This window comes from Sceloporus occidentalis, unplaced genomic scaffold (genome assembly GCF_023333645.1).
Source record: "Sceloporus occidentalis isolate IW3139 unplaced genomic scaffold, rSceOcc1.0.p SCAF_1, whole genome shotgun sequence".
Taxonomy (NCBI): Eukaryota; Metazoa; Chordata; class Lepidosauria; order Squamata; family Phrynosomatidae; genus Sceloporus; species Sceloporus occidentalis.
The window spans coordinates 150,051,012-150,065,640 of NW_028316981.1; the positions used below are offsets into that span (position 1 = coordinate 150,051,012).

The 14,629-nt window shown below is 39.8% G+C and overlaps 1 protein-coding gene across 1 annotated transcript in view; it reads left to right on the forward strand.

Annotated features, from left to right (window-relative positions):
• SMURF2 (SMAD specific E3 ubiquitin protein ligase 2) overlaps nt 1–14,629 on the forward strand; it is a 134,264-nt gene that overhangs the window by 45,426 nt on the left and 74,209 nt on the right. Inside the window, exon 2 of the mRNA XM_089476889.1 lies at nt 13,626–13,664. Within this exon, the coding sequence (XP_089333015.1) occupies nt 13,626–13,664 (39 nt within the window). The remainder of the gene's footprint in view (nt 1–13,625; nt 13,665–14,629) is intronic.

Genomic DNA, 14,629 nt, shown 5'->3' on the forward strand with positions numbered 1-14,629 from the left:
AAAAAGCTGTTGATTTTTCAAGTGCTGCTTCCCACTGCCCAGACCAACCATGTGTTCAATCCAACCTCCAGGAAGGAATGATTTGACTGTAGCAGTGGCTGCAAACTTAGTTGAAGACCATGGGTGCTTTCAGAGAAAGCTTGTGTGATAGTATTGCTTATGTTTTTGTTTTTTTACCCACTGCTACTTTGGTTCTCCCCATGCCAGAAAAACCAAGCAACATCAACCCACACAAAATTCAAGAATTAAAAATGGAATAGCTTCATGTTGCCTTTTGACTGATAGCACTAGGCGTCTTCCATCTATAAGCATCTCAAAAACTGCTCATCTTAATTGTGTCCATGAGTAAGGGGGATCTACACTGTAGAGATAATGCAGTTTGACACCACTTTTAAAAGTTCTGCAGCTCCATCCTATAAAATCCTGGCATTTATAGTTTTACAAGGTCTTAGCCTTCTCTGCGAGAGACTGTTGGTGCTTCACAAAACTACAAATCCCAAGATTCTGTAGGATGGAGCGATGGTAGTTAAAGTGGTGTCAAACTGCATTTTTTTATAGTGTAGGTGCACCCATTGTATGTGGAGAAATGGGGTGTCTATATGTGTATTTACAAATTCATGGTATAAAACACACTTGGTGGCTTAGCACCATTGTATTCTTAGAACTATTGTTTACTTCATTCTGTACACAATTAAATTAGTGTTCATTATAAAATAATTGCCTTTTCCATTAAACAAATTGCCTTTTCCCTTACCATAGCCGGTGAAGCATATTGTCCTGTCCAAAAGACTTTTGCCTAAATTTGACAGAGGGAGAGTCAAAAGGAGAAGACACAAGAGGAAAGATAGCGATATTACTAACAAATAAATCTGGATACATTAATGCCATGCATCAGAAGCTTAGACAGTCCAGCATGGATATATTGGACTGGAACTAGAATTCTTGATTATGCAGCTGGCTGTAGGACCTGTTAAATAAAACATTTGTCATGTTCTTTCCAAAATGACAAGAATTATTTCCTATAAACTAAGTGCCACACAAGCACTGATAGTTATTCACTGAGAGAATATGGCATGTGCTTCATCTGCTATTCATGCTCCACTTGTTTTTAAGACTCTACAGGCAGAGTTAATTCTAGAATTGCAGAGTGGTGGTAGGTATTTATGCCACTTGGGATAGTTTTTGCAGTAATATGATGTAATCAGGTTCATCTTCATAATGCAGGCTCAAATTTAATAAAGGCTGTTTTAAATAAATGTATCATTACATTTTAAATCAGCCTTTCCCTGAATTTCTCGAGATACGTATATTGGTCTACAGGTCCCACCATCCCTGACTGTTGGATACCTTGACTGTGGCAGATGGGAGTTGTAGGCCACAGAATATTAAGGGACCCAAGTTGGAAAGGCTGACTTAAGTGGCATGATAGTATAGTTCAAGCCATGATTGTTACTACACTCACATTTAATTCCATTATCCCTAGATTGTTGATAGTGCTCAGTGTGAGCTAACAGCAATATTAAGTAGTAGATTAGGTGTTTCTCTTTTCCTGTCACAAATTGGATATAGTCTCTATTTCTTTTTTCTTTCTTTCTCGGATTCAAACATATACTTGCTATTCCTATTGCTTACTAATGAAAAATATGTGAGCAGTACTAAAAATCAGAATTTGCACAGCTAGTATTTACTGGCTTCTGAACAAACTAAAATTTCAAAACACACCTGCATTATAAGTGGTATAATACACAGTTTCTGGAAGTCTTTTTGATTAAGAACAATTAAGTTCAAACTTAACTGAATTGCCTCATTGCCTCTATTCCATTCCTTTCACTGATATTATCAACTGAGCTTTGCAATCCTATAGTTGTAGGATAGTTCTTCTGTGATAGCAGATTCTATTTCCCCCATTGCACACCTAGCTAAGTATCTTCAACTGTTGTAAAAGACTGTGTATATTTTGCCAACACTCCCCTGCCCCCCCCCCCTTTAATAAGGCCTCTGCTTATCTAATTGGTGTTACAAAGTAGTTGTCAGGGTAATCACAAAGATTGATGGCTTTTACAGATTATTATTTGTTGATAACTGCAATATTGTTGACTTAGCAGTTAACATGGGGAAGTCTTTTCAAGGTAGTGTGCTGAGCAAGCATGTGCAGTAATTGGTTTCTATTGGCGTGCAAAAAAAAAGTAGTGAGAGAGAGCTTTTGTATAACCTGGAAGCCTACCACAAATCCCTTCAGTTGTGCATCCTTATATGCTGCAAAATTATATATTTAGGCACATTATTCATTTCAGTGTACATATGAAAGTCTACTAAGCAAGACCACTTATCCAAGGGCCTGTACAGACAGGCCAAAAGAAAGCTGCTTTGGTTCACTTTGGAGGTATGCTGTTAAATGATGCATGCGTCCTAAGAGTCTGAAAGCCATGCTCCAGTCCTTCCAAAGTGACCTGAAGCAGCTTTATTTTGGCCTGTCTGGGGTCCAAGAATAAACATTCAATCTTAGCAGAGAACTGGAAGCAAGTCCCATTTAACAATTTAGGATGTACTTCATTGTAAATGTATTCTTAAGTTTCAGCTGAAAAAAATTATTGTGAATTCTCCAGAAGCAAGGGGGTGATAATTGTGGCCAAAGTGTGCTTCTCCATTTGGTAGAGCAGTTAGTCCAACTACAGAACTCTGAGCAAGTTTACCTCTTCCAGCACCATCTTGTGTGGGACTCCCATAAGATAGAGAGCAAAACTCCATGAGAACCAAAAACATGGTAGAATTTGGCTTGTTGGAAACAGAAAAATACACAATATCATCTGTATAGTCTTGGTGGGGGGAGTGCTCCTGCCAAGATGTATTGCTGTTGTGTGCCTTCAAGTATTTTCCAATGTATGGTGACCCTAAGGGTTTATCATGGAGTTTTGTTGGCAAGGTTTGTTGAGATGGAATTTGCTTTTCCTTGAGGCTGAAAGAGTGTGACTCCCCCAGGGTCACTCTGGGTTTCCATGGCTGAACAGGGATTTGAACCCTGGTTTCCAGGGTCTTAGTCCAACATCAAATCCGTGTGATAGCATCTCCTGAATTTTAATACACATGGTGACTAGTTAATCCCTGTATCCTCTTTTGTAATTTATAATATCCGCCATTACCAGTTAGGTTTTCCTCATCATTTCTTTCTCCTTAGAGAAGCATACTTGAAGATAATCTGTTTGGTTAAGATCCAGTTTCAAGACATATATAAACAGGCTTTAACAGGCTTTTTATATTATATTCAGATTTTCTTTTAATCATATTATTTTCAAGAACAGATACTTGTAATAGTTTCATTATTCTTAGCCATATGAACAATAAAATTTGTTTTGAGTGTCTTCTCAGTGCAGATTCATGGATTTTAGGATACTTTCAGACCCCTTTGAATTCCAGAGTATTTTAGAGGGTAAAATGCGCCCTGTCCACAGGAGGAATGTTTGTGGTTGTAGAATGAATGATCTTGCACAATACCGAAACAGATAGAGTCACAAAATACATGTTCATATGAAACGTGACATTTCTTCTGAGTAGCAATAAATGTAACTGACATAATTGCTGTGTCAAAAAAAATACTATTGCTGTTCTTTCCTATTGATAAAAGAATCCCTTCTTGTGAACCTCCCAAAATAAGAAAAATACATCATCCTGAAGGAAGACAGCAGTGGTGTGTATATATGTGTGTTGTTGTGTGCCCTTCAAGTCATTTCCAACTTATGGCAAACCTAAGGTGAACCTATAATGAATGAGATTTTTTTGGCAAGATTTGTTCAGAGGAGGTTTGTCATTGTCTTCCTACCCCACCCAAAAACATAAGTTTTTTGCTGAGAGAAATGACCCCCCTCCCCCCGCGAAGAACCATTGTCTGTGCCAACCATTTTGCAGATAACTAGAGGATATCACTTGGATGTTCTGTTTGTTCCTGCAAAAAAATTTCTCCCATGTGGTACATTGTCTGATGGCCATCTTTCCACTGCCCTAGTACAAAAGTAACAGCAGGGAAGATGTATGGCTTGTTTTTTAAAATGCTGCTAGCATATGTTAGATCTTTATTAAGCAATTTTTTTGTCAGTTCTAAGCTAATGAAAAATTCTCACACCATATTTCATCCAGAGTGTAAATTTGGCTGCTCAGTAGTCCACATGTCTTGAAAGTCATCCAGTTTGTCAGTGGCTGTTTGTCAGTATCACTCTTCTTTACTTGTTGTAGAACCTCGAGCAGAGCTTGGAACATTAATGCAACAGCCTAGATCATTAAGATTTTAGTTGGCTCCCCTCCAAACCTGATTCAGTTTGCATTATTTTTAGTGGGGAAATGGCTTAATATCTTGGGTTAATCATTATGCTAATCATTAATTTATTGGTTGATTTGATAAGAAACTCTAGGAAATGATGATATATATTACTGGGATTGACACTGTTGGTCCTTAGTGGACCAGTCTGTTGTTTATTTAATTATAATAGACTGCCTTTATACCTTAAGTTGCTTTTCTCAACCTGGCATTTTCAAGGAACCTTGTACTACCAACCCCTAGTTTACTTTACACACTGTGCTGGAATGGGCATTTTCCTCCAAAGTCAACAAGCTGTTTTGTTAATGGTTAATTTCATCCTTGGTGCGTGTGCTGCATTTGAAGCTGCTCAACAAACACAGTCCACATGTCATGTTAGTGACTGTGTGCATCACTCTTGTCTTTCTTTTGTTGCAGCACAAGTACATTGTAGATACATAAAATCTCTTAAGGCTCTTTGTGGCTCTAAAGGGAGAGAATCCTGAGGCTGCATGCCACAGTTCCTGGATAGGGATGCCATATCCCACCTGTAGGCGGGGCAATCCTGCTTTGGGTGGTGCCGTCCCAGTCCCGGTCCGGTTCGACGCCAAGACCGGGACGGCACCACCCGCGGCCACCTCCGCCCCCGCATGCGCCGTGGGGTCCTCCAAGGCCTCGCTGAGGCCTGGGAGCGCTCTCCGCGGTTGGAGCTCCGGCCACGGATACGCTCCCTCCCAGGCCCCAGCGAGGCCTTGGAGGCAGCTCCGCAATCGCGAGGCCCTCCAAGGCCTCTGTGAGGCCGGGGAGGAGGCCGCTTGGCACCGCGGTGATCGCCGCGATGCCAAGCGGCCCCCGCGCCCCTTCCCAGCCTGGGAACAGGCCGAGGCTTCCTCCCAGGCCGGGAGGAGGAGGAGGCCGCTTCGCACCGCGGTGATCGCCGCGATGCTAAGCGGCCCCCACGCCCCTTCCCGGCCTGGGAGCAGGCCGAGGCTTCCTCCCAGGCCAGGAGGAGGAGGAGGCCGCTTGGCACCGCGGCAATCGCCTCGATGCCAAGCGGCCCCCGCGCCCCTTCCCGGCCTGAGAGCAGGCCGAGGCTTTCTCCCAGGCCGGGAGGAGGAGGAGGAGGACAAGGTTTGAAAATGTAGGACCTTTTTTTTTTAATTTTCTGGCCAGGAAATTAAAAAAAAAAAAAGCCCTACATTTTCAAACCTTGTCCTATATTTGTCCCGGTTTGGAGATCCTCAGGAATGGCAACCCTATTCCTGGAAGGCTTCCAGTTGTCCCTGATACACCCCAAGCAGTAGGCTAATATATAGCATTTACAAATGACAAATTTCAATCCAAATGTTGGCATGGATGTGGCATTAAAGGAATATTTATACATATGTGGTGGGAATGTCCATTTGTACCAAAACTTTGGACTGAGGTTAAGCAACAGATAAATACAATTGTAGGGATAGAAATCCAATTAAGTAAAGAAAATTGCTTGACTCTCAATTTAGGGGAATTAGGATTGAATAATAATCAAAAATATGTAACAAAACAATTTGTAAAAGCTGCTCATGCAGTGATTGCTTAAGGATGGAAAAACAAATTAAATTTGAACAAGGCTTACTTATTTAAATATATAAAATAATATATATTATTCGACTTTCTTAGGGAAAGAAGATTAAAATATATTGGGGAAAGCAATAAAGAACTATGGGAAGACAAATGGGAAATAGTAATTAAGAACGTGAAAGGTAAAATGGGGTATGAAGAAGTTAATAATATAATCAGTAATATTTTCCATATCTCCGAAACCGATTGTTAATTTAATTGGATTGTAAATTTCTCTATGCTCCTTTCTTATTTGGGTGGGGGGTGGGGGGAGAAAATTATAATATGAAACACGATTGTATAATATGTATTATACACGGTGTAATACAAATTTTGGGAAAAATTTTAAAAAATCAGCAGTAGGCTAATATATGCCTTCAGTCCAGTAATGGAAAGGAGCTTCCACACTTTGACTTCAGTATCTTCAGTTTTATAGTTTCTTCTTCCGTGCTCTGAATGCATGCTATGCCTCCCTGCTTGTTTTACAGAGTAGATGATATAAAGTGTTTTAGCACTGTTGCTTTGCTTGCATACATGTTTGTTCCTGGGTTCCCTATAATAAACTATCTGTAGATGTCTGTAACCAAGTCCTTCCATCCCTGCCTTTCACAACACTAGTGTTTTAGTTTGGTCCTTCCTGGACAATGTCAAGTGAGCATGCACTTGTTGCTCTCCCACCTTTGAGCAGAGGGATGGGTTGTTTCTTATCCAGGTTTTCACACCAGCAGCACAGAATCGTGTTTCTGCTACAAAACAGCATGGGCAGTTTTGTCTCAATACACTGTAGTTGCGTGGGACCAAAACAAAACCAACAAACAAAATAAAATTCACAGTGATGGAAGATGTGAGATTGGTTAGGATAATTTCTGTCACAACAGATTTTGTCCAGAGAAGGAAACCCTGTACATAAGAAGTGACTGAAACTTGGGGACAATAATTACAGTTCTTCAGGTACAATACTATAACGTATGTTTACCTTGATGGCCTAGTTTTCTATAAGTTCTATAATAATGTGACTTTTGTTTACTAAAAAGTCCAACCTAGTAGGATAAAAGTTAAAAGATTTAGAATCTGGTTTGCATAAATTAATTTTGTTTTTCTTAAAATAAATGAACACATTTCGTACATCTTCAATGCAAGTACTCCAGTATACAGTATTAAAGGACAAAAAAGAAGCACAATAAAAACTTATAGACCAGGCAAAAAGGATCTGTGAACTCCACTTCCTGGGAGATGAATTGAAGCACCTGGGCTTTACAGGCTAATGGTTACTTCAGCTCAGACACTACAAGGACTGCCAGACCCAGAAAAACCCAGAGGAGGGAAGACAAACAACAACCCAAAGGGAAGGTATTTTTTACCATACATCAAAGGAGTCACAGATAGAAGAGGGAAAAACAACTTCCAAATGGTCTACAAACCAACCAAGAAAATCTAGCAAATGCTACATTCAGCAAAGGACAGGAGAGACCCTCTTACAGCTGCGGGTGTTTACTGCATACCATAAAGCTGCGGATAAGTCTACACAGGGACCACCAAATGCAGTGTTTAAACACGAATCAAAGAACACAAGATACAGACTGGGTCAGCCAAAAAAATCAGCAGTAGCAGAACACGTTATAAACCATCCTGGGCATAAAATGCTGGTTGAAAACACTGAAATTCTGGACCATGCCAACAACTATCAGGTCAGAATGCACAGGGAAACCACTGAAATCCTTATACACCTGGACTATTTCAATAAGAAAGAAGAAACTCTTAAAGTAAACGAAGTTTGGCTACCAGTCCTGAAAAACCAAAATCAGGACCCAGCAAATGCAGATGAAAACCACCCAAGGTCAGGGGGATTTCCCAGCAGACAATGGATCATTACGTAAATGGACACCATGTAGGCCTTGCCATTCAAAAAAAGACCAACACACAGATTAACATGCAAATCACCTCCTCTCAACCAACAATATACAGTGGACCCTTGCCTTACGTGGGAGATCTGTTCTGGACCCCCCTCCCCCCCGCATAAGGCAAATAACACATATGCTCGAGCCCCATTGAATATAATGGGGTTCAGGCGCGATGGTGCACACACACCATGGCATGCGCACCATTCATTTTATTGCCACATGGCTTCAGCGTAAGCTGAAAACTACGTGTAGTGCGCCCGCATATGGCACGGGTGCACTGTCTATACCCCACTCTCTTCCATGCCAGCATTCTCTGTAGATGCCAACCACAGGTGCCGGTGAAACATCAGGAATAAACCCTTCTAGGACATGGCCTCATAGCCCAAAGAACTCACAAAAAACTCCAGTATATTGCTGAAGTTGATACATTTCCAAACACTGAGCCCACTACATCATAGATAAATAATTTAACAAATATATACTGTTCCCGAAAATGTGAAAATTGTGTGTCTATATATATTATACTTGGTCTGGAATTCGTCATTAAAATCTGAGTTTGTCACTCTCTCCCCTAAATTATTTAGTTCACACTCTCTAACACATCTGAGAATAAGTCTTATTGAATGCAGTGCCATTTTCTTCTGAGTAGACATGCCTAGCTTTATACTGTAATTTGTATATGACAAACATTATAGAGAAGTATACCTCCAGACAAGTCCCTTCCTGATAAATCTTGTACAGATATAATCTAATCTCTGATCTTTTTGATTCGTTTTTGTTTTACTTGCATCTAGAAGAGACAAATAGGATGAAAAGACTTCCATCTCTCTCCAGACTAACAGTTTTTTTGGAATTATGTGGAAATATTTCAGTTTATTTTAGAAACGCTGCTCAGTTTCTGAAGCAAAGCAAAATAGACAAGGCGCCACCAGACTTGGAAATAATTAGCTGCACCTCTAAGTATGCTTGACAATTTGCTGAGAGGCTTCAACTTTTCTGCATATCTGCTCATCTATTTATGTTGTGCTTTCAGTTGAAAAAGGGTGAGCCGGAAGCACCAAAACATTTTTATGTTTCCCAGCCTTCGACTTCACATATTTTGCTAAATTGCTGATTTTTAAATGAGTTGCCAAAAATGCTAAAGGGATGAGGATTATTCTGTTGCTAAGAAACTATATGTTTTTATCTCTTAGTTTTTATTCAAGAATAATGTAAAATAATTTTGGCCATTTCCGTATTCAAGGGAAACAGTTACATGCAGATTGTGCTTGACAAATAGGATAAACTGGTCCTGTGAGGCGGCCCTTGGTCTGCTACTTAAGAAGTTGACTTCTAGATTGCAATAGTTGCTCTTCATTGCCTTGAGAAATGAGGTAGTAGACAGACATTGCTTGGTGTATCTAAAGTGTGTACAGGGTGATTAAATGTACAGGGTGATTAAAAAGAATGGTGCAAAAGTAAAGCTGAAGATGCCGGTCACAGATGCTGGTGAAATGTCAGGAAGAAACTCTTCTAGAACATGGCCACATAGCCCGAAAACCCCACAAAAAACTATGGATGCCGGCCACGAAAGCCTTTGACTCCAGAAAGCTGCTCCTATTTGGTTTTGCACTTTTTTGATCACTATGTACTTTGGAAAAAATATATCAGCGCCTAATGCCACCTCATTTTCCCATTCGAACTGTTTGCTATAGTATTTCATACACTTGAATGAGGGGAAGGATGGGAAATGACTTACATTTTTGCAGAACTTGGAACTATTACATAGAATTAACACACATCCTCTACTCATTATCATTGTGTTACTAAAGATGAGAGGAAAGTCTAATATAACATTACTCCCTTGGGAGGTGGATCTCTGTGGCCCTGTACCTTTGCTATATATGAGATGGCCAGAGGGCAATGGATCCTGCAGAACAGCACAGGGCCCTTTCAGTACTTTCCAGTACAACTTGAGAGTGTGACATGATGTAAAAAATATGGCCAGCTGCCATCACTTCCTGGAAGAGGCTAAAGCATTGCATTGCTTTGCCCCTCCTGTACTGCTGCTAGCTTTCAGCCATACTTCCTATATTGTGTCACATCCAGCTTGTGTTGGAAGGATGCGACTTCACAGTGTAGGACCTGATGAAAACTAGAAGGAAAAATCCTCCAGATATCTTACGTAAGTTAAAGGGTGGTTGTAGAAGAAACAGTGTTAGCATTTGCCACAGTTTCACACAAATAAGAAAAAAGTTCTGACTTGTAAGCTAAGTTTAGTTTTATTTCATACAGTTGTCTGCTGCATCGGGAGATTAGCTGTCCGCTCCATATTATTCAGTGACAGCTTGTGCTCACTGATGCAGATAGGTACATGTTGCCACCCATTGAATAATATGGGGCTTTCCAAACATTTCCCCATTCTCTGGGTGGCTTGGAACTGAAGATGGATGGGAAGGGTCCAGTGCGTTTTTCCTGGCAATTCAGCTTGTGCTCACTGATGCAGATAGGTACATGTTGCCACCCATTGAATAATATGGGGCTTGAGTGTCCAAACATTTCCCCATTCTCTGGGTGGCCTGGAACTGAAGATGGATGGGAAGGGTCCAGTGCGTTTTTCCTGGCAATTCAATCTTATTTAGTTACAGTAAGTCTGACTAATAGGTACAATTGCGAAGTGGCATGCTTTTTTGTTGAATTTGAAAGAACAACAACCTAGTAGTGTTTAATATGTTCATGGTTAGGCCATTTTAAGTTCTTGCCTGAAACTCTTGTCACACATAAAACTGTAGATAATTATGTTTTATTTGAATATTGTAATATATGAAATAGATTGACACAAGGAGAACTAAGTGCTGGTAGAGACGCCAAGCTGGCATATGCTGATCTATTTTATCCCTAAATTGCCAGATACTTCAGTTTTACTTGGTACTTGATATTAATAGTTCTCAACCAGTGGTACATGTCTTGCTGGTGAGATACAGAAACAGCCTAAGTTGAGACTCTGCATTTTCATCACAACTGTTAAAAACTTTCCTTTCCCTCAATCCCTATGTTGGCATGAAAGTATGATGTACTTTCTTTCATAAACTACCTGCTGTGGATCTGACCTTCTGGAAGCATCAATTACCGTCATCCCTCAATATTTACGGATTTGATATTTGCTGATTTGATTATTCACGGATTTCATTAATATGTTCTCTCTAGGACTGTCTAGGTCCTCCAGTGCAACTCTGTGGTCAACTTTAACTAAAAGTTGCACTGAAAGACCATTTGTAGCTACTCCAGTGCCATTCTGTGGTCAGTGTATGTTGGACATTGACCACAGAGTTGCACTGGAGGACCTAGAGAGGTGTCCTCTCAGGTAAAAACAGTGTTTTTGTTATTTGCGGTTTTTCCATATTCACGGGGGTCTTGCTCCCCTAACCCTAACGAATATGGAGGGACAACTGTATGTGTCTACAATTTTCAGCTTCTAATGGAATCCTTTTTTTTTTTTGGGGGGGGGGGCTTGTATTTACTCCCAGCAATACTACTTTGTATTTTAAGAACATACCATTTTCTGTGTTCTGTGTTATGCTACAGTTTTTTGTGTCCCTAAAAGGTGCTACAGAAGTAACTAACAGCAGTGTCTGTTAACATAACTTTTTCTATTTCTATCATAGTGAGACTCAGGTTCTTTAATAGTCATTAGTGGGAGCCAAGATGCAAAAGGTTGAGAGCCTCTTCTCTGCATAAATCAACAGAGTGTACATCAGGCAGGCTTCCAAGTATCACATGACTTGAGTATGTGTGTGTGTTTGATCATCTTTCTATGGAGGGAAGGGATCCACTAACAGAATATACCTCCAGTTGACCCATCCCAAATGCATCACAAATTTTCCCATTCCACAGCTTTCCTGGCCCTCTATGTAGCATTTTCAGGGGGTTAGAGAGGCTGCAGTGGGAAGGAATGAGAGGCTGCAGTGGGAAGGAACGACCTGTTTCATAGGTCTCTTTACACATGTGTTTATCCATGCCATTGATTTTACAACTTGAGCCCAAAATGGATCAAATAAATGGAATAAATAAAATATTTCAGTATGTTTAGCTTACATTGATAGGCTCATCACAGATGTTCTTTCAGTAGAGTTTGTCTATCAGCATTCAAACTTAGTGTATGTTTCTTTCTCACTGACCTTTCTTGTACACACTCATTATCCAATGGCAGCTTCCCTATATGTAATTTCAGCTACTCCAACCTACTTTATTTTGATTGAAGAAGGTTCTTCACCTAGCCTGAGTAGTCTTCTTTTCTACTTAAGAAAGGGAGCTACTTGCAGTATATTCAACTACAACTACCACAGGTTCATGTTGAGAGTGATAGAGATGAATATAGTGGGCTGCCTAGCAAAGATGTGGGGTTGGAAATCTTCTGTAGAATTTGCTGTTTTTTTCTTACAGTGTTCCAGTGTTCACTGTGAAATTATCTACACCATATAGATGTCTATGTTTAACCAAAGTTGTGTGGGCTGTTATGCTGCATTCAGTCATGTTAAATGGACTAAATACAGGATATGAACTTTTAGTTATTCTCTTACGAAGACAAGCATCAACAAACTCTAGTGCTCTGTTGTCTGTGGGGGAACTGAAAAATAATGCATGACAGAACTGATAAAAAGTGCTGAGAATGAGTAAGTGAATGATAGAACTGGTATGTTACTTTGCGAAAAGAAAGTTAAACTGTTAGTATGTCAGGCAGAGCTCTCCTTAGATATGTGTCATAAAAACAAATAGTGTTCATTCATTCATTCATTCATTCATTCATTCATTCATGTGTAGTCATTTGTTCATTAAAGGTAAAGGAAATATATACCACCCTCTTTATTTTGGGGCAAAGCAAAAGGCCCTGCACGGCCCACTTCCAAATCGACTGGCGCCAGCACAGTTTCAACGCAGCACTGCAAGGAATACGTTACTTGCACTTCTTTTTGATCTGGTCCAAAAGGCCAGATCATGATGCCTGATCAGCTTCCAGCCGCTTTGGGGGGAGGGATGCATCATCTGAATGCCACACCGCAAAGCAGCCCAAAGCCCTTTTTTGGGCCTTTATTACAAATATTTAAATAAAATAAATTCCTCATAAAGCTTTGAATGTGTTGGAATATAACATTTAAACCAAACATGCTTATTCAGATAACATTATTTAGAGTAATGGAAAATTTTATATTTTTCTAGAAAACAAACGTCGCTGCTGCCTAAGTGACTGCCGCTTAGAGCAGGTTTGCCCCATTATTTTCTGCAGAAGACCATAATTGTCTTTGCATTGGCGATGATGATGATGATGATGATGATGATTTTTTAAAAATCTAGTGCCGTTCCCCCTAAGCTATATTTTCACTGTGTTGTGGTGGAACATGCAGCTATACACACTTCAAATTAGCTTCCTTTTTCTGCAATGAATTGTATGTATGTATATATGTATGTATGTATTTTAATTAAATTGTAGGGAAGTTGTAAGTAAGAAGGGCTAAGTTAGATGCAAGCAACTCTGTGAAAATGATATTACACTGACCATGCATGGAAGCAATCCTCTTCTTCTCCACAGTTACTATGAGTGGAAGAAAGAATTGCATTACAGTAGATTATCCTTGGGGCACCACTGTGTATAGGTTGTGATTCTTCATCTGTGTGGATTGCAGTCTTGTGGTATAATGCGTTTGTTGCAGTCGTAAACACACTGGCTAAGGCAGAAGTTGCACTGAATAAAATAGGACTTCTGCATGAATGTGTGTGTGATTCTGCTGTTGAGTTTTGGGAAATGATTGGCAACTCAGTGAAAGCTCAAAATGTTATTCTGTGTCTTGTTTTTCTTACAGTTCTCTGTGCGAAAAATTTGGTGAAAAAGGATTTTTTCCGTAAGTATTTATACATTTATTCCTTCAGTCTACATTAGCTCTTTATGCTGCCTACCATGGAATAATCAAACCATTTATCCAGAGGCTTCTGATACAGTCTGCATCACCATGATTTTAGTGAGAATATGTGCAACTAAATTCAAATACCCTGGCATATGGATTGTTTTGATAGTGTGCATTAACACTATTACATTTGTAATATGGTAGTATTATACTCTTACTTTTCTGTTGTTCTGTTGGAGGATTTTATAAGATTAAAATGAATATTCATTTTGTATGATTTTCTCTTTTAGTTTGTAAACATGGTGTTACAAACTAAAAGAGATTAGTAATCTGTTTTAATTTCAAGCTCATGATCCAAAGAACTATGTACATGTATTCCACATAGACATTTTTGTACACAGACATTTTTGTGGAGGTGAATGGAAATTAGATGTGAACAGCTGAAGAGAGTTACCAAAAATTAGTGTGAGAAATATGAAGTCGAAGGCTTTCATGGCCAGCATCCATAGGTTTTTGTGGGTTTTTCGGGCTGTGTGGCCATGTTCTGGAAGAGTTTATTCCTGACCTTTTGCCAGCATCTGTGGCTGGCATCTTCAGAGAATGCTTGCCTGGAAAGGAGTTGGGTATATATATACTGTGTGAACCTGGGAAGGCAAGAGTGATTTGCATGTGTATTGTTCTGTTGCTGATGGAATAATCCACATGCAAGTCACTCCTGCCTTCCCAGGTTCACACAGTATATATATACCCAACTCCTTTCCAGGCAAGCATTCTCTGAAGATGCCAGCCACAGATGCTGGCGAAACGTCAGGAATAAACTCTTCTAGAACATGGCCACATAGCCCGAAAAACCCACAAAAACCTGAGAAATGTGAGAAATGTTTTCACTTTGTTTCTTTTTGTTAATTTGGTGTGAGACAGTGTTGAAGGGTTTGGTTTTGATTGTAATATCTTGTGTATTA